At 41.8% G+C, this 25,233-nt stretch overlaps 1 protein-coding gene across 5 annotated transcripts in view; it reads left to right on the top strand.

Moving 5' to 3' along the window:
• The window catches only part of SNRK (SNF related kinase), a 61,130-nt gene extending 37,229 nt beyond the window's left edge, over window positions 1-23,901 (top strand). For all 5 annotated transcript variants that reach the window (XM_027088311.1, XM_027088313.1, XM_027088312.1 and 2 more), the window contains 4 exons: window positions 9,613-9,754; window positions 13,630-13,842; window positions 16,247-16,381; window positions 20,837-23,901. In XM_027088311.1, the coding sequence (XP_026944112.1) occupies window positions 9,613-9,754; window positions 13,630-13,842; window positions 16,247-16,381; window positions 20,837-22,061 (1,715 nt within the window). In that variant the 3' untranslated portion in view covers window positions 22,062-23,901. The remainder of the gene's footprint in view (window positions 1-9,612; window positions 9,755-13,629; window positions 13,843-16,246; window positions 16,382-20,836) is intronic.
• The last annotated feature ends 1,332 nt before the right edge of the window (window positions 23,902-25,233 follow it).

Below are 25,233 nucleotides of genomic sequence, written 5' to 3'. Positions count from 1 at the left end.
CTACCCAAACGGCATTTGCAGAAGTACTACTTTGTTTTTATAGTTTCAGGCTCACTCCGTTCAGCAGACCTGTGTCGAGCAGGACTGCTTGGGTACAGGAGACATACTCTGCACTCACGGAGCTCTGAGCAGTGGAGGAGGACAGGAGGACATCTGTAGTTACAGCTTGCTGTGGTCATGCTGAAGTCACCGGCTGGCCCAGCTCCCCAGGTTGGAGGGCAGTGTGGGGAGACCTCAGGGAACGTGAGGGTCAGTGGTGGAAACCGCTGTGTCTAAGCACATACTGGAGTTGGCACGATCTCCCTGACGTGGAAGTCAGAGGACCCACGGAGTGTAGAGTCTGGGAGGTCTCCCGAGCTTTGATTGGGTGGGTGAAGGTGTCATTGACCAAGTTAGGATACAAATGAGGACAAATAGGTTTGGGTAAAAGATGATAAGCTTTGTTTGGGCAGCACTGATTTTTGAAGTCCCCAAGGCACATTTAGGTGGATTCAGGTCTGGGAAAGAAGTTTTTTCAAGTAGGTATGAGATGTTGACATTCATTCTCACTCTTTTCTTTAAAGAGAAGAAGTGATTCCTTGTTAAATAATACAACTTTGCTTCCAAGTAGAGTGTTGATAAAACCAGAAATAATAGAGCTATCCTAAGACATGTCCACATTCTTCATTCCTCTTCTGCTTCAGTCTTACACTGTTAGTTCAAATGACCTGACAGTTTTCTACTTTCAGAACGGTCTCTAGTTATGTCCCGTAGAAGCAGCCACTGATCTTGTTCAGAGCAAGAAGGAATCCTTGAAAACCAGAGCTCTAGGTGATTTTGAATGCAGGTGAGCAGTTCTTACTATGTAGATAGGAATTCACATCAGTGGACCGTAGAGATTAGGTTTCTGAATATCGTACAAGAAACAAAGGCTCTAGGTTGTGTTATAGAACTCCTGGGACCTACACACTTCTGCAACAGCACTTGCTATTCTAAGAAAACATTCCCTTTAACATTAGTATTGGGTCATATGTCAGTTGCTAGTGACCGTAGTTGGAACTGCAAAGTGATTGCATAAATCCTGCCAGTTGTGAGTGGTGTTATAAAAGGTGCTGGTTCCTAGCTCATCTGTAGTGGTTTTAGAACATTCTATTCCTGTTGCTTGTTTCATGACTCATGGCTACACTGATAAAAGAAAGCCGGAGGGAGAAAATAGAGGGTTCTACTTAAAATCTTTCTTCTGGTCTTCCCATTTTTATTACTTTCTAATCCCTGTTTGTTCTTTTGCTGTCTAGATAATTCACTTCAGAAATTATTTTTCAGAAAACCTTTCAGTAGTTGTGACATTTTCCCTTCCACGCCCTTTGGCAATTACTTTTCCTCAAAGTACTCACTCTTATTCTGTTTTGTTTTCATTTTGATCTTTTGTTAGCCTGCCTAAATGAACTTAGTAACATAAACTCCACCTCCAACCCTAGAGATAGCATAATTCAATTGTATTATGATGAATTGACCTACTGAATGTTAGCAGATGAGACTTCAGTGATCATTCTTGTGATCTTACTTCTGGCTACCTTGAGAGCCAGTAAGGGGACCGGTAGTAATTCCCACCCTTTATACTAACGAAGACTTCATTATCTTTCTACTCCTTCCCCTTCCATGAGTTGGAAGATTTTTTTTTTTAACCAAAGGAACTGTATTTATGAAGTGATGTTTTCTTTTTCTGTTATTAACCAAGGGTCTATAGCTGGGTCTGAAATAAAAACATACGCTTCAGGTAGTAGTATCAACATTAAGTTTGATTTTTCAGATGGTTGATGTTTGTCAACCTGTGGACCTTTAGTATGAATAGACAATTCCACTGACATTTTTTTACATGAAAATAATGTGAAGTCCCCGTTCCATGCTCTTTATCTAACTTTCCCTACTCATCCCTCCCCCCCGCCCCCAATTACAGACTTGGTGGATCCCTTGTGGTCCTAGGATCTCAAGCTTAGGCTATGATCTACGCCTTGGGAGTTTGTAGTTTTATTAGCAAGTTATTTTTTTTTATGGAAAAGGTAATTTAAAATATCCACTAAAACGAATTTTTATTAAGACAAGTACCCCCTCCCTCCCCTATTTTGGGTGAAATATCATAGATGATCTTTCTTGATTCCATTCTTAGTCCTGTAACACCAGATGTGTAGTCCTGGGGACCAAACTCCTGAGTTATCACCTTTTTTTTTTTTAACCTGAATTACTAAAAGGCCTTCCTTGTGTCTCCTGCCTCCCCCCAGTCTCTTAGTTTTTTCTTCGCTGTGTCGGCTTTGTGCCTTCTTGAGCTTACCTGCTTTCTGTTTCTGTTACCTGCTGTCTGTTTCTCACAGTGAATTAGGAGCCCCAAAAGGGCAAGGGTGTCTTGTTTATTTTTGTGTTCACTGTGCCTAGACAGAGCCTGGCACAGGTGAATGAGAGCGGGGCGGCAGCAGCTTCCTTGGGAATGCTTTCTGTGTGCCGGTCTCTGTCCTGAATACTTAACCGTGGATTCGATTCTTATCCGTTTAATGCCTACAGCAGCTTTAAGAGGAAGTAACTATTCTCATTTTCAAGATGGGAAACATATTTTTCAATAACTTGGTTAAAGTCATACTTCGTGTTTGTTTAGTGACTGTTTTTATCTCTTTCCTTTGGCCCCTAGGATGGAAAAGTTAATGATTCAAAGACAAAAAGTAGAGTAAGAAGAGAAAAAGTCTGGAAAATAAGTAAATGGAATAAATGGTCCCTTGAATAATGTCGTGTCCGTGAGAGGGTTATTTGCCCTTTCCAAAACTTTACCCCCTCAGTTACACTGCCGTTCTTCAACAGTTTACGTGCTTCAAATCATGTCGTTTAGCTTTGGAAACTACTTGCCATAGAATTGTATTTCTGAGTTTCTCAAATTGTAAGCATTTCCATGTTCAGAAATTATTTGAACCCTAACTGAAAACAGTGGAAACAGTGTATATATTTATGTTGTTTTTCTTTTCTACTCTTCTAACCATGCAGCAGTTCCTAACAGAGTGTGTTAGCTTGCTTGGGCAAATGATCCAGAAGAGAACATTTCCAAATAATTGGACTTCCTCGTTGCTGTTGAGGTTAATATTTAACAGGAAAAGAAAGTTTCTTTAACCAGATTAGAATTTGGGGTAATTATTAGTTGATATTTATTTTATTTGTTGTATTTTTAAATCATCGGTTTTGTATAATTGTACTGTCAGGTATCATCTCCAGTTTAGCGTAGAGAAAATTAAAAAACCAAACTAGTTTATCCGCAGAGTATGAGATGGTAGAAGAAATAATGTAGCCAAACTCATAAAAATTATTGTGTTTTTAGGATTTATATGGAAATATATGAATTTATTATATCTCAAATGTATATGTGTTAATGGTTAGGTTTGGTTACAGTAGTAGCATTAGGCATCGTCAACATTGTAACAACAGAAGAAAGTTTTTTTTTTTTTTTTTTTTTATTTATTTTATTTATTTATTTTTGGCTGTGTTGGGTCTTCGTTTCTGTGCGAGGGCTTTCTCCAGTTGCGGCGAGCGGGGGCCACTCCTCATCGCGGTGCGCGGGCCTCTCACTGTCGCGGCCTCTCTTGTTGCGGAGCACAAGCTCCAGACGCACAGGCTCAGTAGTTGTGGTTCACGGGCCTAGTTTGCTCCGTGGCATGTGGGATCTTCCCAGACCAGGGCTCGAACCTGTGTCCCCTGCATTGACAGGCAGATTCTCAACCACTGCGCCACCAGGGAAGCCCCAGAAGAAAGTTTTTATTTTAACTATCCTGATTTTTATGATTATGCATTTGTATTGTAAGCCATTTAAAATCCCCTCTTTCTTTGGGATTATTATATATATGTATATAATTATATGTTATATACATATATATATATAAATGTTTATATTATAAACAGAAGCTTCCCTCCTTGTGTAATGAACATCAGTGAAAAGGTGGGTTTACTTTACAGTTAATTTCCAGATTATGACTGTTTTGTAAAATGAAGGACACACGCATTAAAGGGAGAATAATTGTAATTGCCAGTTGTTCACAGTGGTGGCTTGGGAGTTGGAGCAGGTGACCAGAAATAGCAGGTTCACGTTGTACAAAGAGAGTTTAAGTTAAACATCAACTCTATAAGTTTCCTTTTAAAAATCTTAATAAGGTATTCCTAGAATTGGGGTTATAAATTCTTCTCACTGAATATTTAAAAAAACAGGTGCAACTAACCACCATTATTGAGATTGTTTGACTTTGAATGGGGATGGCCCTCTGGATTCCAAAATGAAGATGAAGAAATGTGGGTCAATGAGTGGAGTGGAGCCCTGAGACACCTTGCTGTCCTGGGGCAGTAAGATAATTCATGCATCCAACAAGTAATGCCAGGCAGCCTCTTGGGGACACTGCAGAGCCAAGGGTGTGAACTGAGTGGTCCTCAGGTCCCTTTCGTTCTCATTTATATAAATGTTTTAATTTTAGTAGATTTCCCCATCTCCTTCACTAATTTCTATTGGAGCATCCTTAGTAAAATTTATTGTATATATAAAAATGATTTTTTACATTTTTACATTTTTTACATTTTACAGTGTGTGTAACTTTTACATTTTACAGTGTGTGTAACTTTTGGGTTTCTGCCTTTATTGCCCTCTGTTTAATCTGGACCAAGGAAAAGATATTTTATTAACAAGTTTTAATTCTCATGGAACCTACATAATTTTGGGTGTTTAAGCTTAAAAGAAAAGAGAGGTTGAGTGTTAACAGATGTGGTGACAAAGGCCTTGTGGCCTGCCCCTTACTCTCTTCTAAGCCTTTCATGGTCTAGAAAGCTTCTTGAATTGATGTCATGTTACATGCATGTTCATGTAATCATGTCTATAGTTTCTGGAATGAATGAATGAATGACTTGTGATGGCCTTCCTAAATTGAGTCATTATTTTTCCATCTGAGTGATGGCTTTGTTTTTTATTTAGTGGCAAGAAGTAGGGGGTTACTTGTTATTATAGGGGTTAGTGTTGAGAGGGTCCTCAGATGTCAGCTAGTCCAGCTTTCCAGCAAGTACAGGAGTGCCTTATGCAGGAGATTAAACTGATGGTTATCCAGCCTTTGCTGGAATACTTAAAGTGATGGGAAACTTACTACCTTTTCCAGTGTTATCATGGTTTTATTAAGTAGCATCTGCTGTTTAAGTCAAAGTGTGCCTTCTGGTTACTATACCTTCAGTCCTAGTTCTTTCCTCTGAAGTAATACATAATCAGTCTTTTTCCTCATTGACATCCCAGCCCAGGAATATTTTTCTCCTCTCTGAGCTTTAATTTTCTTGTCTGTAACATGATTTGGTTACCTGACCAGGATTGAGGTTTAAGGACAACCTGGACAATCGTGACCTTAGGCAAAACCCTTTTCATGTCTCAGAGTATTAGTATCTTAGTTTTATCTCTGGTGTATAATATAATGGGAAAAATGGTAGTGTATGTCCATTGGTTTGGGAACCTTGATAGGTACTTTCCAGTTGATGTTCTTGCCATTAATAAATGAATTAATTCATTTCTTCGTTGAACATTTACTGACCATTCCCTATGGGCCTGGCACTTGCTTGGGTCTTAAGTGAATATGAAAACAGGGAATACGACATACCTTCCCTGCCTGACTGAGGCTTAAGTTCTCTCCCCTAGATCTTTTTACTTTGAGGTATAAATGCTTTTCTAAAATTTGGTTTTATGTTTCTAAAAAATTTTTATTTTATGTTGGAGTAAAGTTGATTTACAATGTGTTAGTTTGAGGTATGCAGCAAAGTGATTTAGTTATACATATACCTATATCAGTTCTTTTTTCAGATTCTTTTCCCACATAGGTTATTACAGAGTATTGAGTAGAGTTCCCTGTGCTATACAGTAGGTCTTTGTGATTATCTCTTTTATATATAGTAGTGTGTATATGTTAATCCTAACTTCCTAATTTATCCCTTCCCCGACCTTTCCCCTTTGGTAACCATAGGTTTGTTTGCTAAGTCTGTGAGTCTGTTTCTGTTTTGTAAATAAGTTCATGTGTATCATTTTTTAGATTCCACATAAAAGTGATATCATATGATATTTGTCTTTGTCTGACTTCACTTAGCATGATCATCTCTAGGTCCATCTGTGTTGTTGCAAATGGCATTATTTCATTCTTTTTTTATGGCTGAGTAATTTTCCGTTGTATATATGCACCACATCTTCTTCATTCATCTGTTGATGGCCATTTAGGCTGCTTCCGTGTCTTGGCTATTGTATATGGTGCTGCAAAGAACATGGGGTTGCATGTATCTTTTCAAAGTATGGTTTTCTCCAGATATATGCCCAGGAGTGGGGTTGCTGGATCATATGGTATCTCTATTTTTAGTTTTTTAAAGAACCTCCATACTGTTCTCCATAGTGGCTGTACCAATTTACATTCCCACCAACAGTGTAGGAGGGTTCCCCTCTTTCCACACCCTCTCCAGCATTTATTGTTTGTAGACTTAAAAAAATTTATTTATTGGGCTGCACCGGGTGTTAGTTGTGGCATGTGGGATTTTCATTGCCACACACAGGATCTTCGTTTCAGCATGAGGGACCTTTTAGTTGTGGCACGTGGGATCTTTAGTTGTGGCATGCAGGATCTTTAGTTGTGGCATGTGGGATCTAGTTCCCTGAGCAGGGATTGAACCCAGACTCCCTATGTTGGGAGAACAGAGTCTTAGCCACTGGCCCACCAGGGAAGTCCCCTATCGTTTGTGGACTTTTTGATGATGGCCATTCTGACCCGTGTGAGGTGATACCTCATTGTAGTTTTGATTTGCATTTCTCTAATAATTAGTGATGTTGAGCATCTTTTCATGTGTCTCTTGGCCATCTGTATGTCTTCTTTGGAGAAATGTCTCTTTAGATCTTCTGTGCATATTTTGATTGGGTTGTTTGTTTTTTTGATACTGAGCTGCATGAGCTGATTGTATATTTTGGAGATTAATCCCTTGTGGGTCACATCGTTTGCAAATATTTTCTCCCACTGTGTGGGTTGCATTGCCTTTTGTTTATGGTTTCCTTTGCTGTGCAAAAGCTTTTGAGTTCAGTTAGGTCCCATTTGTTTATTTTTATTTTCATTACTCTAGGAAGTTGATCCAAAAAGATATTCCTGAAATTTATGTCAAAGAGTGTTCTGCCTATGTTTTCTTCTAAGAGTTGGATAGTATCTGGCCTTACATTTGGGTCTTTAATCCATTTTGAGTTTATTTTTGTGTATCGTGTTAGAGAATCTTCTAATTTCATTCTTTTACATGTAGCTGTCCAGTTCTCCCAGCACCACTTATTGAAGAGGCTGTCTTTTCTCCATTGTATATTCTTGCCTCCTTCATCATAGAGTAATTGACCATAGGTACATGGGTTTATTTCTGGGCTTTCTATATCCTGTTCCACTGATCTGTAAGTCTGTCTCTGTGCCAGTGCCATACTGTTTTGATTATTGTAACTTTATAGTATAGTCTGAAGTCGGGGCGCCTGATTCCTCCAGCTCTGTTTTTCTTTCTCAAAATTGCTTTGGCTATTCGGGATCTTGTGTGTTTCCATATAAATTTTAAGATTTTTTGTTCTAGATCTGAAAAAATGCCACTGGTAATTTATTTCATAGGGGTTGCATTGAATCTGTAGATTACCTTGGATCGTATAGTCATTTTTTTTTTTTTTTTGCGGTACGTGGGCCTCTCACTGTTGTGGCCTCTCCTGTTGTGGAGCACAGGCTCCGGACGCGCAGGCTCAGCGGCCATGGCTCACGGGCCTAGCCGCTCTGCAGCATGTAGGATCTTCCTGGACCGGGGCACGAACCCATGTCCCCTGCATCGGCAGGCGGACTCTCAACCACTGCGCCACCATAGAAGCCCCGTATGGTCATTTTGACAATATTGTTCTTCCAGTCCAAGAACATGGTGTATCTTTCCATCTGTTTGTGTCACCTTTGATCTCTTTCATCAGTGTCTTACAGTTTTTGGAGTACAGGTCTTTTGCCTCCTTAGGTAGGTTTATTCCTAGGTATTTTATTCTTTTTGATGTGATGGTACATGGGATTGTTTCCTTAATTTCTCTTTCTGCTCTTTTGTTGTTAGTGTGTAGAAATGCAGCAGATTTCTGTGTTAATTTAGTATCTTGCAACCTTACCAGATTCATTGATTACCTCTAGTAGTTTTCTGGTAGCATCTTTAGGATTTTCTATGTATAGTATCATGTCATCTGCAAACAGTGACAGTTTTACTTCTTCTTTTCCAAATTTTATTTATTCCCTTTATTTCTTTTTCTTCTCTGATTGCCGTGGCTAGGACTTCCAAAACTATGTTGAATAAAAGTGGTGAGAGTGGACATCCTTGTCTTGTTGCTGATCTTAGAGGAAATGCTTTCAGCTTTTCAACTGTTGAGAATGATGTTTGCTGTGGGTTTGTCATATATAGCCTTTTTTATGTTGAGGTAGGTTCCCTCTATGCCCACTTTCTGGAGAGTTTTTATGATAAATGGGTGTTGAATTTTGTGAAAAGCTTCTTCTGCAGCTATTGAGATGATCATCTAGTTTTTATTCTTCAGTTTGTTAATGTGGTGTATCACGCTGACTTGTGGATATTGAAAAATCCTTGCACCTCTGGGATAAATCCCACTTGATCATGGTGTGGGTATCCTTTTAATGTATTGTTGGATTCAGTTTACTAGTATTTTGTTGAGGATTTTTTGTGTCTGTGTTCATCAGTGATATTGGCCTGTAATTTTCTTTTTTTGTTGTATCTTTTTCTGGTTTTGGTATCAGGGTGATGGTGGTTGCTTAGAATAAGTTTGGGACTGTTTCTTCCTCTGCAATATTTTGAAATAGTTTCTGAAGGATAGGTGTTAACACTTCTCTAAATGCTTGATAGGATTCGCCTGTGAAGCCGTCTGGACCTGGACTATTGTTTGTTGGGAGGTTTTAATCACAGTTTCAATTTCAATACTTGTGATTGGTCTATACATATTTTCTGTTTTTTCCTTGTTCAATCTTGGAAGATTGTACCTTTCTAAGAATTTGTCCATTTCTTCTAGGTTGTCCATTTTATTGGCATACAGTTGATTTTAATAGTTTCTTATGATCCTTTGTGTTTCTGTGGTGTCTGTTGTAACTTTTCCTTTTTCATTTCTAACTGATTTGAGCCCTCTCCCTTTTTTTCTTGATGAGTCTGGCTAAAGGTTTATCAGTTTTGTTTATCTTTTCAAAGAAACAGCTTTTAGTTTCATTGATCTTTACTATTGGTTTCGTCATCCCTATTTCTTTTATTTCTGCTCTGATCTTTATGCTTTCTTTCCTTCTACTAACTTTGGGTTTTGTTGCTTTAGTTGCTTTAGGTGTAAGGTTAGGTTGTTTATTTGGGCTTTTTTTTGTTTCCTGAGGTAAGATTGTATTGCTATAAACTTCCCTCTTAGAACTGCTTTTGCTGCATCACATAGGTTTTGGATCATCATGTTTTGTTTTCATTTGTTTGTAGAAGGTGTTTTGACTCCTCAAACTAAAACCTTGTTAGTCTACTTTTACTCCTGAGTGTTTTTTGTTTTCTAACTAATTCAGTATTTAACAGTATGTCTTTGATTTGTAGATATATGGAGTCTGGGAGTGATCCTTTTCATGTTGGTGTGTGGGCAGCCACCATTTCAAGAGGCCAATGACAGTGAAACATTGACAATGATCATGGATTGCAAATATACAGTACCATCCCACGTATCTAAAGGGTGTAAAGAGTAAGTAAAAGAAAAAAAAAGTATGTGGGTATCTTCGTTCATTTTAATTTTTGAACCCAATATTTCTGCTCTTGTTAAGTATGTTTTGGGGAGTTAACCATAGAATATGATTGAAATTTAATATTGGAGTATGGAATGTATTAGTCTATTTTTCACATATGCCAGTTTTCAAGAAACCCATTTTATGCCTCTTCAGCCTCCAGGAGAAGTGGGTTACTTTCACTTGAAGAATTACCATAAGAACTACTTTCTCTTTTTGCACCTGGAATTATTTGACATTCCAGAGAAGAGTTAGGGAATTTTCTTTCCTGAAATAGACCATCAACACACCATTTTGGGATTTACATAGCATGCCTCATAATTTTATTCATTACTTCTCTCCCCAGTTGACTGAAGAGCTCTGTTTTGGTTCATGTGACTATGGGAAGAAGTATATGCAAGCTGATTACTGGGAATTTAAAGTACTGTATATATAGTACTGTGATATGTGTAGTGATAAATTCATAATGGAGTAAAAGAACTGTTGGAAGTTCAGTATTTCTTTGATATTGTGGTGATATTTTAAAGTAAGGTCACCTGAGATGATAGCTACTTAAAGGATTTTGCTAGAGTAATAAAGTTTTTAGTTTCTCCCATCAGCTGATAAGAAGGAAATCTGAGCTTGAGGAACCTTTTCTCCAAGTGGATCCCCATCTTAGGCCATAGTTAAGAATTTAGGAATTCCAACTCTGGATTCAGCTACTGGTTTCTCAGTTTACTAATGATAGGAGAATGGTGGAACATACCTTACAGGGTTATTGTGAAAATCAAATGAATTAATGTATATAAAGCTTGTAGCTCAGTCTTTAGCACATAAGTAGCACAAGATGAATATTGATGACTCTCCTCCTCCTCCTCCCCCTTATACCCTTACTATTATTATTCTCTACCCCAGGAAGCAGGCTGCTCTCTGGGGGTATATGTTGTGTGCATGTTAGATGTTTGTAATTCAAAGAGTATCTCCATAGCCCCTTCTGAAAAAAACTAAAACAGAGTGACTTATTTTTATATTGACATTTATCATTCAAAAGAATGGATAAAATGTGTATGTAATAAAATGAACCCATTATCCAGCTTAAGATAAAGAACGGTTCTAATATTTTAGAAGCCTCTTCTTGGTGTTTCCCTCCTAGAGGGATTATCTTTGATAATCGTAGGACCATTCAGTTTCTACTTTTTCCTACTTTTTCCTTTTTCCTGTCAGTTTTGGTAAGTTTTGTTTCTTAAGGAGCTTGTCCATTTTACCTAAATTTTCAAATTTATTGGCCTCAAGTATTTATAATATCTTCTAATTATATATATATTTTTTTTAATTTTATTTTTTATTTTGCGGTACGCAGGCCTCTTACTGTTGTGGCCTCTCCTGTTGCGGAGCACAGGCTCCAGATGCGCAGGCTCAGCGGCCATGGCTCACAGGCCCAGCCGCTCCGTGGCATGTGGGATCTTCCCGGACCGGGGCACGAACCCGTGTCCCCTGCATCGGCAGGCGGACTCTCAACCACTGCGCCACCAGGGAAGCCCTCTAATTATATTTTTAAAGCCTATGAATTAGTGGAGTTGTTGCCCTTTTTCAATCTCATACTGATCTTTTTGCCTTCTCTATTTTTGCATTCTCTATTTTTGTCTTGATCAGTCTTACATGAGGTTTGTTCATTTTAACCTTTTTCAAAGAACTGTCTTTTGTCTTTATTAATTTACTATTATATTTTTTGTTTTATGCTATTGATATTCTTTTGTATTATTTCCTTCTGCCTACTTAATGGGCTAATTCTTTTGTTCTTTTTCTTAAGTGGGGTTTCAGATAATAAATTTTCCTTTTCTAAGGTAGTAGTTAAGGCTATAAATTGCCTCTTAGTACCATTTCAGCTGCGTCCCATTAGTTTTGATTAGTAGTCCTTTTGTTATTCAGTTCTGATTATTTTTATAGGTTCCACGGGTTTATTTAACCTGTTACTTTCAGAGGGGTATTTTAAATTTCCAAATGTGTAGCTTTACTAATTAACTTTTATTCATTTCTAACTTAATTGCATTGTGATCCAAGAATATAGTCTGTATGTTACTAGTTTTTTTAAAATTGGTAAGGCTTCCTACGGCTTAGCATGGAGTCAGTTTTTGTAAATAATCCTTTTGTTCTGGAAAAGAATGTATGTTTTCTAATTGTTGGGGTCAGAGTTCTGTATAAGTCCTTAAGACTAAGCTTGTTTATTATGATGTTTAAAATTACTTCTGAGTCTTTTGACTGCTTGATCTATCACTTACTGAGATATTCTTCCACTACATGGAAGTATATTATAGGCAAAAAAAAAAGTGATTACTCCCATTAATACAACATTGTAAATGTATTTTTTTTATTCTTGAAAGTCTCTCAGTGTTTGCTTTGGGTGTTTCGGGGGAATGTTATTAGGTCCAAACAAGTTGAAAACTGTTGTGTCTTGCTGGTGAATTGAACGTCTGTATCACTATTTTTCTCTAATAATGCTTTGGGCTTTAAAGTCAGTCTATGTTGTCTAGTTTTAGCTCACCATTCCAGTTGTCTTTTGGTTAGCATTTATGTGCTATATAGGTTTCCATTCTTTTACTTTAAATCTTTTATTGGCTTGTTTTTAGGTACATCTTTTTTTAACAGTTGGGAGATGGATTTTTGATTAATCCCATCTGACCAATGCTCCCATCTGAGCATTGTCTTTTAACTGGAGAGTTTGTTCCATTTACTTTTATTGTGTTCACTGGTAGAAGTAGATGTATTTGATGTCTTTGCATTCTGATTTTGCCATCGTGTCTTTTAGTTCTTGCAGTGGTACCTTGTTTCCTTTGTAGTTTTCGACTGCGAGGTCAGATTTCTTATAAAATTATGTGGCAGTTCTTTTAAGTTACATTCCCTGGAGAAACAGTTTGCATTTGCTTTTCTACTAGTTGCCCATGGGTACGTGCAGCCTGAAACCTCTTAAAATTAACTTTTTCACTATGTGTACCATACAGATATACTATCATTAATTTGGACCCCAAACTTGTGAGAGGACCAGCTTGTAGTTAGAAGTTCTTAGAAGAAATTCCCCCATCTCACCTCCACAGCACTGTTGAGGCAGCAGATTTCCCTCTTGACATCTTAGCAGTAGGTTTGTTTCTTCTCGTTCATCTTCACACTGAAGCTGGGGTCCCAGTTCTTTGCAAGGGTTCTAGTTGCATCCCCCACTTTCAGTAGGCCGTACATGTTATATTCTGGTGATATTCTGTTTCGTGTACTCAGTGTGGAAACAGAAAAAAACAGAAACAATCAGGCCAAGGCCAACTTTGTCATTTGCTCCTAAGAGTCTTGCTTTTACTCTGTTTTTACCTGCTGAGTAGTTCGTCTGTCCATGTTTCTGTCTGCCCTCCCTCCCTTCCTTCCTGCCAACACAATGCCTGTAAACAAAATATATGTCTAAAAATATATGTCATTTTGGTTGCTTTCATCAGGATGGTCATTCATTCTTCCGGAAACAGAAGTTGGCTCATGCACCCTATTCTGTATGTCGTCGCTGATCGTTGTGTCTGATTCGGGTACGCCACCATGCCACAGTTAGTTCAAGGACAGATCTTGGTACCTAGAGTTACTTGTAGGTGGTAGGAAACTGCATTTGTGTGTTTGGCTTGTCAGTATATCTGGTGGTTGTGATTTTTTATTTTATGAATCTGATGGCACTTTCTTTATTCCCATCTGCCCCACCATCACCTCTAGTGGACGTAATGAAATTGATGGTGTAAGTTTAGGAAACAATGCTGATAAATACAGTAACCCGCCATTACTAATCCCTCACAACAGTTTGCTTTAACAATGGACTTACCTTCCTTTCCAGCCTGATCACAAGGATGCTGCAGAGAGATCCCAAGAGAAGGGCCTCTTTAGAAGAGATTGAAAACCATCCTTGGCTTCAGGGAGTGGACCCTTCCCCAGCCACGAAGTATAACATCCCCCTCGTGTCATATAAAAACCTCTCGGAAGAGGAGCACAACAGCATCATTCAGCGCATGGTGCTCGGGGACATAGCGGATCGGGATGCCATTGTCGAGTATGTCGGCGCTCATCAGTACAGGGGCCGTGGGCATAGGGTTCTTGGGATGGGCTCTTTTCTTAACGTGTCAGGGCTTGTGGACACTGTGTAATGGATAGGGTTGCCAGTGGGCAGGGGTTATGTCATTTATCTCTAGAGTTTCTGGCCCAGCGCCTGGCTCATAGGTTTTGTTGGTCTTTTGTTTTTATTTTTGTACTAGTGAACAGTGAGTCCTGTGGCCTTTCTCCCCTCTTACAGAAGTGGATTGGAATAGACTGTTTTATATCCCAGTACATGCCTTGTCCATTGCTGTATCCTCGTAATTCTTGGGTCTCCCTCTGGTCCCCATAAGGAAGCAGGGACACTCAAGGGGGCGACACCACAATTCCTCAAAATCAGGGGTTGCTATATGCGTCCAGTCACACATTTTTGTAAATAAAGTTGTAGTGGCGCACAGCTCAGCCCATTTGTTTACATGTTGTCCATGGCAGCATTGTGCTGCAGTATCAGCCTCATTGCGAGATGGACCATGTTACCTACAAAACTCAAAATATTTACTGTCTGGCTCTTTAGAGCCCTTGCTGCAGTAACCTGGAACCCACGAGATGCACAAGTTGTTAGTTACATTTTTTAAAACCAAAGACAGTTTTTTATAACCCAAGAAGTTGGGAATCAAGGATAATATAAAGATGCAGTTGGCTTTAACAATGATATTCATTTCTGTAAGAGATCCTGTCTGTAAAAATACGAAGCGTTTCCACAAATGAAGAGTCAAAAGTTATTTAACCCATTGAATGAAATAGTTGGATATGATGGAAAGAGGATGTACTCTGGGGGGCAAAAAAGAGGTTCCCATCGGGCGGGCCACTCTGGCCTGGCTGAGTGATCTGACCCAGGTACCTGTCCTCGGGGGAGAGGAGGCTGCAGGCTGGACTTACCTCTACAGCGTGGCAGACTGTCACATGTGGCACCTGAGGGTCTGGTCCCTGAGAAGGGTGGTGTCTGTATAAAGGACATGTATCTTTAGGGTACACTGGAAAGAAGGGTTTATAAAACTAATCATCATTTTGGTTTATGTACAAATTTCTTCAGGTTTCTGAGTGCATTCTCAGTTTTCACAGATTGACCTAGAGAAACAGAGAAGTGCAGGACACTCGTTCTTTCTGCCAAGGACAACACTCACTTTAGGAATATGTGGAAAATGATTTTTCACTTTTGAGTGAATAAAAAAGGCTATTTGCATCGCCCTGAATTGGCTTAATATTTTTAAATGAATAAATACATGCAGTGCTGTAGTATAGAACTATTTAATTCATGTGAATTCAATTATCAATCCAGAAGGAGAGGTGACGCCTCAGGTGATGCCCTGAGCCCGAGTCCTCCCGGCTGCTTTCGGGCAAGTCTTTCTTGCTGCCCACAGTACGAGAAGCTCCTCACTGCAGGGTGATTCCTGAGTTCACAGACACATTTGTTGGTCCCCTTAACACAAGCCCACAGCTCTACCCTGTGCTCAGCTGAGGAAACCACTCTGAGAAGTCATTGTGGCCCCGAATTTCACCTCGGGCTCTTCCTTTAGGACCTCTCATTCAGCCCCACTTGCCCCCATTAGCTGAGGCCCCACTGTCTGTTTTGTGAGGAGAGACTCCTGTATCGTTTCCTCCCGAAGTGTTCATTGCATATGTTCACTAACTACAGAAAGGTCCTGAAAAGCATAATTACATATTTCTGGGCCGTGTGGATCCTCTGTGGCATTCCTCCTGTGTCCCACTACTGGCCAGCTGCAGGAGGGCAGGCAGGCTGTGTGCTCCAGCACAGCGCCGGCCAGACGACGGACTCAGAGAGCATTACTTTTGAGGTGGATGAATGAATGCGTAGATTTTATTCAAAGAAGAGGCTAATGACATGCTTTCAATGTATTAATAATTCGTTCATGTCGGAAAATGCCAATAAATACAAAGAGTATAAAAATAAAAGCTTTTTCTAATTTTTCTGATTGATACTAGTGCTTCAGTGTACATTCATATAACTCATTTCATAGTTCTGCTGGAAGCAAGTACACCAGTGTAATGGAAATAAACACTGACACACATTAAATTTTTGAATAATGTGTACATTCTTGGAAACTTCATTATTTTGTGCATCTAAAACCAACATCCAGCTCAGCTGCCATCAGCATTTTGGGTTTTTCTTACTAATTGAACGTTTTTATGAAGTTGTGACTTAGAATTTTGAGAATGATCTACTAGGTTTTTTTCTCATTTGTGTGCGTGTGTTGGGTTGTTTTTTCCCCGTAATTTTAAAGATTCCAGGTCATTAGATTTTATTTGCTTGTACTTAAAAAAAAAAAAAAAAAATCCAGTTCTGCTCGTGAAAAAACAAACCTGCGAATGTGGCTTATATTCCCTCTCTCTCATTTCCTCAGAGCCCTGGAAACCAACAGGTATAACCACATCACAGCCACTTACTTCTTGCTTGCCGAAAGGATCCTGAGGGAAAAGCAAGAGAAAGAAATACAGACCAGGTCTGCAAGCCCTAGCAACATCAAGGCCCAGTTTAGGTGAGAAAAAAATCTTCACTGATTTTAGTAAGTTAACGTTTTGAAATAGTGAACTTTTTTGATGTTTCCTAAGTCTGTGGGGTGGGAGTATAAAGAGTGGTGACAGCCTCACTGGAGGGGCCACCTGTGGGCCCTCCACGTGAGTGGGGGTCCTGGTTCCCTGGTCACCAGGGAGGCCTTCCTCTCTCGGGCTTAGCGGAGCGAGGGGCTGCAGTTGCTGGCTTGGCCACAAAGACACCTGCGGAGAAGCCGCAGCCTCAGGCTAGCGTGCCAGCTATTTTCACTAAGCTCTTCCAGATCAGACATGTGTAAATGTGTTATTTTCTTTAATTTTTCATTCTAGGAACAAGGCCAGGTTTTCCCTCAGTATTGGACATAATTTTAAAAGACATACAGAGCATGTCTGTGGCATGACGCTGTGTTAGGGTTTCAGGGATTCGGCATCACATCAGCTAGTTGATTGGTCAGCTGCTTGATCTTGGGAGGTCACTTAACCTCTCTCTGACTCAGCTTCCTGTGAAGTGGGAGTAGTAATCCTGTTTACCTCTTGGGGTTGTGGTGATGGATAAACGAATTAATATATGTGAAGTGCTTTGAACTGGGCTTCACGTGTTTGCTGTCATTGTTGAGAACGTTTCCCCACCACGTCACCTTTGGTAAAGCAGTGACTGTGCGCTCATCTCCCCTGTGTTTTCCTTCCCTTCCTTCCCCAACTCTCCCCCTTCCCCCCGCCCCCCTCCTCTTCTCCCCCTACCTTCCTTCTCCTCTTTTTCTTCTGCCATATTAGCTTTCCATTTAATATCAAAGCTTGGGAAGAGTTACTTTTTTGTCACCATTATGAAAATTTATTTAGACTTTATCTTTATTCAGATGAAGTAATCCATGGAATTATAGTGATTCAAAAACAGAAGGAGGGACTTCCCTGGTGGTCCAGTGGTAAAGAATCCGCCTTCCAATGCAGGGGATGAGGGTCAATCCCTGGTCGGGGATCTAAGGTCCCACGTGCCGTGGGGCAACTAAACCTGTGCGCCACAACTACTGAGCTCGCGTTCCTCAACTAGAGAGCCTGCGTTCTGCACACTACAGAGCCCACACGCTCTGGAACCTGCATGCCATAACTACAGAGCCTGTGTGCTGCAACTAGAGAGAAGCCTGCGCGCCGCAACGAAAGATCCCACATGCTGCAATGAAGATCCCGTGTGCTGCAACTAAGTCCCGATGCAGCCTAAATAAATAAATATAAAATAAGTAGTTAAAAAAAATTTTAAAAAACTAGAAGGATGCTCTTGGTTCTAAATAATTCTCTACTTGTACATAGCTATATAAACATATACGTGTGAATATGTAACAGTAATTACTACTTAAAAGAGGAAGAATACCATTGGATTTTAAATTACTTGCAGTCACCTTGCCATGTGTAGGTTGTTACTTGGGATGGAGCAACAGAGAAGAGACAAGAAAACATTCCCGGGTGACCAAAGACTAAATATTTAGAAGTCTAGTTTAATGGGAAGATGAAATTGGTAACTGCATCTATATCCTGGACATATTCTTGCATAATGAAAACTAGACACCCTGTCTGGTGTCAGCTTGGAAGAAGACTGGGCCCCAGGGAGCATGGGGACCCTTGCCCATGGGACAAACCAGGAGAGTGACAGTGAGGGGTTAGGGTCAACCTAGTCGTGACCCGAGCCCTCTGGTGGGCAAGAGTGGCTCCAGAGCCATCGCCACATGCTGCGCCAGGCCTGGAGCCACTGCAGTGTTTTGGAGAAGGGAATATTTGGAATTGAACTGTTTTATTTTTAGGGGAACAGATCGGAACTCAATCTGAAGTTGAGCAGATATGTAAATGAACTAAATTGGTTTTACTGTATCATAGAAATTACAAAGCCAACAGTAGTTATAAAGAAATATCAGAGCCTTCCATGCACTTTCCTTTTACCCACCTGGGGATTACAGAGTGGAGTTGCTGTCGGGGCCTGTCCTCCTCCTGGGGCCCAGGGCCCACTGGCAGGTGGTGGATGTCTGCTTACTTGCCTTCTCTTTGTTGTCAAAACCCTGCACCCTAACTTGGTTCCATTGCTGGGTGTGCCTTGGGGTCAGAGTGACTTGGGGTGCAGAAACGTGGTTGGCGTCTAACCAGCAGAGTCATTTGTGGGGCATGGGTAGGTCAAGTCAGGGAGAGCGAGCCCCAGAGAGCGGATACGCTCTTTGGGTCCTGCCAGCATGGGATGGAAACACGTGTATTCTGTTAGAAGAGCTTTGTGAAGTCCTGGGAGCTGAACTCCACACGGGTGGGACCAGTGCCCGCATCCTTCCACAGAGAAACTAGGAAGTAAGGAAAACCACAGAGGCCTGACTGCAAAGGCGCCGTCCATTCGATAGGCAGTCATTCAGAGGGCTTCCTGGGTTGCAGAGTGAAGCCACTGCTCTGGGGGTTTAGTAACCACTGAACTCAGCCTAGATGTCACTGTCTTCAAGCCCGTGTGGCCTTGGCAGGTTGCTTACACTCTGTGTTTTGATTTCTTCACTGTCAAGGGAGGATGGGATTGTGGTGGGATTAAATGAATTAATTGCTGTCAGGCTCTCTCCACAGTGCTGGCCCTAGTAAGTTCTCAGTGTGAACTGTGCTGTCAGTGTGACTCCTTTATAGTTCTTGTTAGCAGTCTTTCTTATCTTTCGTTAAGATAAGCCGTGATCTTCTTACAGTGTTGTGCTCATTAAGTCTAGCACAGCGTTGGGGCCAGATATGTTCTTAATAAATGTGAGCTGCTTAACGATCTGATTTACTCATATAAATAAGAGCCATTGGTTCAGAAGTGGAGATAGCGTGTGTGGTGCAGCTGCAGCGCTTAGTAACCATCTGGTTTCTGGGGGTGGGTTCTGAGGGTGGTTTTGGCTTTCTCTTGGGGTTGGTGGGGAGAGAAGCGCCTCCGGCACATCTGTGCCCTGCCCACCTCGGGTGGACTGGCTGCTGCCCTAGTGGGTCAGACGCACTGTCTGCACCTGCCTCCCACTACAGGGACCCCAGCGTTTGCCAGGGTGACCTTTCGGGTGGCTGCTCTCTGAGGAGCAGCCTGAAAGGAATGTTGTGTGCCGTTTCCTAGGGCCCCGAGGCTCATCTGGAGTTGGTACAGTTGTGTTGTGAGGACAGAGGACTTGTCCAGAGACGCTGCTTGACCTCAGAATCATTGAACACCCAGCTTCTGTAGACTACCAAGCAGTGACCAGCAAACGGACCCACTCCATCCTTGAGAGAGAGGAGGCGGCTCCGAATTGGGGGAAGGAGGTCTGCTGTAAACTCCTATGGGTTTTTTAAGGCTATAGATTTAAATTGGCTTTTATGTCCAGGATAACGTAAGTGGTGTGACATGGAAGTGTCAGCGTACCAGTGGCTGTTTGCAGTGTCACTGGCGTCTACTGTTCCCCTGAGCAGAGAGGGCAGTTGAGAATTCAAGATGTTTATTCAAAACAGGCTGGAGACCTCACTTTCAAAAGTCTTCCTTGGGCTACCAAGCAGTGTTCTTACTACTTGGGTGACTCTGGATGAAGGGACAGAATCAAAGTTTAAATAACAGTGGATTTTGCTATGCAGGACTCCTGTGTCGTCATTTAAAAATGTATGTATTGGGCTTCCCTGGTGGCGCAGTGGTTGAGGACGCCTGCCGATGCAGGGGACACAGGTTCGTGCCCCGGTCTGGGAAGATCCCACATGCCGCGGAGGGGCTGGGCCCGTGAGCCATGGCCGCTGAGCCTGCACGTCCGGAGCCTGTGCTCCGCAATGGGAGAGGCCACAACAGTGAGAGGCCCGCGTACCGCAAAAAAAAAAAAAAAAAAAAAAAAAAAAGTATTTAGAGGGTGCATATTTTAATTGGTGAAGAAGAGATTTATGTATACCAGTATTCACTGACTTTCCTCTCCAGTATCATATTTAAATGCAGTAAACTATTTCCATTTGTTTTTGTAAACACCAACTATTAACACCATCCAGTAAAATCTGGAGGACTGGAAATTTCAGGTGAATTTATTAGCAGTGTAATATACCTTCAAAGGTTGTGATCTTAAGACCGGAAGGAGCAAAACCTGTGTTCAGGTTTTGCTTTGGTGATAACTCCCTTGTACTTTCTAAAAAGGTTTTTCTTGTGGTATAAAACGTTTCTATAGAAAAGACGTTTGCCCCCTTTTCTGACAACCGTGATGAAGTTTTCATTTGGCCAATAAGCCATAAACTGAACCACATTTCAAAGTAACATTTGCCCTTCTAGTGTCCTTGTGATGTTTACAGGATGTTGAATGGGTTTGCAAGGCCGCTGTCTTTTCTTCTCTTTCGTTTTCTTTTTTTTTTTTTGTAAAGCCTGTGTATTTTGTCCCAGTAAGTTTTATTTAAGGTACTTGGGTAAAGTCTGTGTACCATTACATAGCTTTTCTTTCTTTTTTTTCCAATCTGTTACATAGGCAGTCATGGCCAACCAAAATTGACGTGCCCCAGGACCTTGAGGATGACCTCACGGCCACTCCTTTGTCCCACGCGACTGTCCCTCAGTCTCCTGCTCGGGCTGCCGACAGTGTTCTCAACGGCCACAGGAGCAAAGGCCTGTGTGACTCGGCTAAGAAAGACGACCTCCCCGAGTTGGCCGGGCCCGCGCTGTCCACGGGGCCACCTGCCAGCCTGAAACCCGCAGCCAGTGGGCGGAAGTGTCTGTTTCGGGTGGAGGAAGACGAAGAGGAAGACGAGGAGGACAAGAAGCCCATGTCCCTCTCAACACAGGTGGTTCTGCGCCGCAAGCCGTCAGTGACCAACCGCCTGACGTCCAGGAAGAGCGCCCCGGTCCTCAACCAGATATTCGAGGAGGGGGAGTCGGACGACGAGTTCGACATGGATGAGAACCTGCCTCCCAAGCTGAGCCGCTTGAAGATGAACATTGCTTCCCCGGGGACGGTCCACAAACGCTACCACCGCAGGAAAAGTCAGGGCCGCGGCTCCAGCTGCAGCAGCTCGGAGACCAGCGACGACGACTCGGAGAGCCGCCGGCGCCTGGATAAAGACAGTGGCTTCACCTACTCCTGGCACCGCCGGGACAGCAGCGAGGGGCCCCCGGGCAGCGAGGGCGACGGCGGCGGCCAGAGCAAGCCGAGCCGCGGCGGTGGGGGCGCGGACAAGGCCAGCCCCAGCGAGCACAGCGCTGGCGGGGGCGGCCCCGCGGGGGGGTCGGGCGGCGCCCCGGGCGGCACGTCAGGCAGTGCCCGCCGCTGCGCCGGCCCCGGCTCCTCCACGTCCACGCAGCTGGCGGCGCGCGGCGCCGGGGAGCTGGTGGAGAGCCTCAAACTCATGGGCCTCTGCCTCGGCTCCCAGCTGCACGGGAGCGCCAAGTACATTATCGACCCGCAGGGCAGCCTGTCGTTCTCCAGCGTGAAGGTCCAGGAGAAGTCCGCCTGGAAGATGTGCATCGGCTCCGCAGGCGGTGCGGCGCCCGCCCCAGCCGTGGGCGGCATGAAGTTCTTCTCCGACCACGTGGCGAACACCACCGTGGAGTTGGACCGGATAAAGAGCAAGAATCTGAAAAACAACGTGCTCCAGCTACCTCTGTGCGAAAAGACCATCTCTGTGAACATCCAGCGGAACCCCAAGGAGGGGCTGCTGTGCGCCTCCAGCCAGGCCAGCTGCTGCCACGTCATCTGACCTCGGTGCGCTTCCTGCTCAGAGCGGCGAAGACCGGCTCACTTCACTGGTCCCTTTTCGGTTTTCCTCTTTTAAAGCGGGCAATTATTTATTACTTTTTCATTTGTTCGCCTGACGACTTGACAAATGCATGGTCTTTGTGCATGCTGCTAGACACGCCTTTTTTTTTTCCAGCCGAAAAGTCTTGTGTAATTTTTACATTTATAATTTTAATGTGGATGATCAGGATTAAATTAAAATGTATATTTGGAACCTAATATAAATGGAGCACTTAGAAATTTGATGTTCTGCACTTAACCTAGAGAGAGAAAAAATGATTTTCCTTGTGAAAAACCTAAATTCCTGCTCCGACCTTCTGTGACATGGAACCTCCGTGATCTGAGGCACACTCTGGTGTCTGAGGCAGAACCAAAGCAATAACGTTGTGATGCCATCAGGCCTAGAGCCCGCGAGCGTGCCGCGCGCCCCCAGATGCCAGGGCCTGTGCAGAGTACAGTGAGCGTCTGCACTGACAACCTTAAAACCATGATTTCAACATACCCACACCTGTTTGTCTTAAGCTATAGTGTGAAAACAGTTTGGGCTCTTAAAATTTAACTGAAAAAGATTTTCTTGTTTTGTAATAGGTGAGATCAAGTACTTAGATTTATAAGGCAGCTTCCCCGTAGAGGTAAATCACAAGCAGACAATCTCATTTTGTAATGTGATAAAGTGAACTGATGATGTCTTAACTCTACTTACAGAGTGTGTGTCTGTCTAACAGAACAAAACGATGCTTGGTGTTAATTCCTTCCTGGAGGGCACACCCCAGAGTTCCTTTATAACCACATAGATAGAAGAAACTATAGGGCCTAATATAGAAGCAAAGGTGTACCCAGATGTTGGCAAAGTCAAAACCCCATAAATTAAAAAAAAAGATTATTGGCATATGATTTTTAGGAGTTTGATAATTAGGTTGTCTCTTTTGTTAACTTCCATTCTTTTACGTCTTTTAGCTCAGCTACCTATGAAAATTGGCTGATTAAAAAGTATACATAAAAGGGTAAGAATTCACACATAAAGCAAGCAAAAATGCACAAAGCCTGCTTTGTTTTTTGTTTTTTTTTTTTGCTGGAAGTGTTTTTCACTTTGCCTTCCTACAAAAACAATAATCAAAGAACTTTTGCTTTAAACTATTCCTGTACAAAGACTACTTTTGACCAGATAATCATCTTTCGTGGCTTTTATCTTGTAGGACACAGTATCATTTTGGAAGGGGACCAGATGCTACTTTTTCATGCTGTGCCCAGGGGGTCTTAAAAGCAACACTTAGGGACATTGGTGATAGGATGTGGCTGGGCCCCAGGGCCTTCCCACACTCATCAGCCTCCTGTCGTGTGTCTGCAGTGACAGTTGCCTGGTCCATAGAGTGGGCAGAGCACCAAAGGACAGCATTCCATTGGTCACGGTTTCTCCAAGTACACACTGACTCTGCTCCTTTAGGATTCATATGTTTTACTCAGAACTCTGAATTTCACAGTATACTTACTAAACTAAGTAAAGATGATAGTCAAAATACTTATTTTAATTTCTAGACCTAGGCTAGATACGTTTTAAGCTACAGCTCTAGTTCATTGTGATATTTATAATTGAGAGCTATGAGGATAGGTGTGTGGGTGAAGCCATAGAACATATTTGCTTGAAATTCTTGAGCAGGGATCTTATAAAGGGCCAGAAATAAGATGTGTGGTTCACATAGATAGTGAGCGTAACATCTGTATTAAACGTAGGAGAGAAGTTTATAAAGGGCATTGGCAATAAACTCTTTGTTGCAGCTGTTTTCCAAGTAATGTAAATACTTTTTCCTGTGATTATGTATAGCCTTGGAATGGCACCTTTTAACTAACCCATATGTGTTTGGTTTTCAGTGGTTTTTTATATTCAAATGTATATATGGTGCTCACTTTTAGGATCAGCAGTGTTGACCATTTATGCTGCATAGCTGTATCATAGCCTTACTAGTTGTGTGTGGTTGGTTGACCCTCTGGGTATACAAATGTTAGTCTGAGTGGCGTCTTACTCATTTGTTCATAAGTGAATGATTGTGCATGTGTTGTATGTCATAGTATGTCATCACATAAAAGGGAGGGAGCAAATAACCATTACATTAAGATAATATTGGACCAAATGACTTACTTGCTCTAAACAGTTTCTTGTACCCCTTAACCTGTCTTCAGAAGTTGCATAGAGTTACAGTAGTGTGTAAATTAAATATTGTGGAAAAACAATTAGTCTTGTATTTTTCTGTATGTGTGTATATATATATACATATATATACATATATATATATATATATAAAATGATGTACTTCTGGCAGTTCTATCTGTATTTAAAGTTGTGACAATCTTGACACTGATTTTAAGGATAGCCGTGAGACTGACTCAAAGATGTCCCTTCCAAGTAAGAATTGATGTGTGTTAAGAGGGTACAGAATTATCAGCTGATTTGGTCGGTTGCTTCCACTGCTGGTTGATACTCCTCATTGTGTAAACATTGACAGGTATGTGACAAATGGGAAAAAAAAGTCCAGATAATAAAGTGGCATATCGGTGTTCAGCAATATAAACTGTGTCGCATATCTTGTTTCTTCTTATGAACGCAGCTCTGTATAGTCCCGGCCTGGGTTAGACCGAAGTTCTACGTGCTGTGTGCGCACCTGCACCACCAGATGTGACTGAAAAAATGCAGTCGTGACTGTTCTCACTTTAAACTCGTGACCATAAGTCTCAGGTGGGTCCCAGGACTGCCCATTAATTAAACTTTCTTTCCCCAATTATCTGCTTTCCTCACTCAGCCAGTCACCACGCTCTCAGTAAGTAAACCGAAGCAGTTAGAACTGCCCCCAAGCTCCCACTTCTTCTTTCCCACCTTCGTATGTATCCACATGCCCTGCTTTTCTTCCCGGTCGTGTGACTCCAGGTAAGTCCCTTCACTTGCCCCTGAAGACTTTACAGGTGTTAAGTGAGACAGACCTGAGGACTTTGTCATTCTCTTCTTCCCTTTGCACTGTCAATCTTTGCCTCTCTACTAGATTACTCCTAACAGCAAACAAAACAGACATGATTTTATTCCCTCAAATATTTTGTTTTCTCTCTAGCTGTTGCCACATTTTTCTATTCCTCTCCTCACCTCT

The sequence above is a fragment of the Aethalodelphis obliquidens genome, unplaced genomic scaffold, assembly GCF_003676395.1.
Source record: "Aethalodelphis obliquidens isolate GAN/ISIS:26980383/991018 unplaced genomic scaffold, ASM367639v1 scaffold62, whole genome shotgun sequence".
Taxonomy (NCBI): domain Eukaryota; kingdom Metazoa; phylum Chordata; class Mammalia; order Artiodactyla; family Delphinidae; genus Aethalodelphis; species Aethalodelphis obliquidens.
This window is presented reverse-complemented; position numbering and strand designations above follow the sequence as displayed.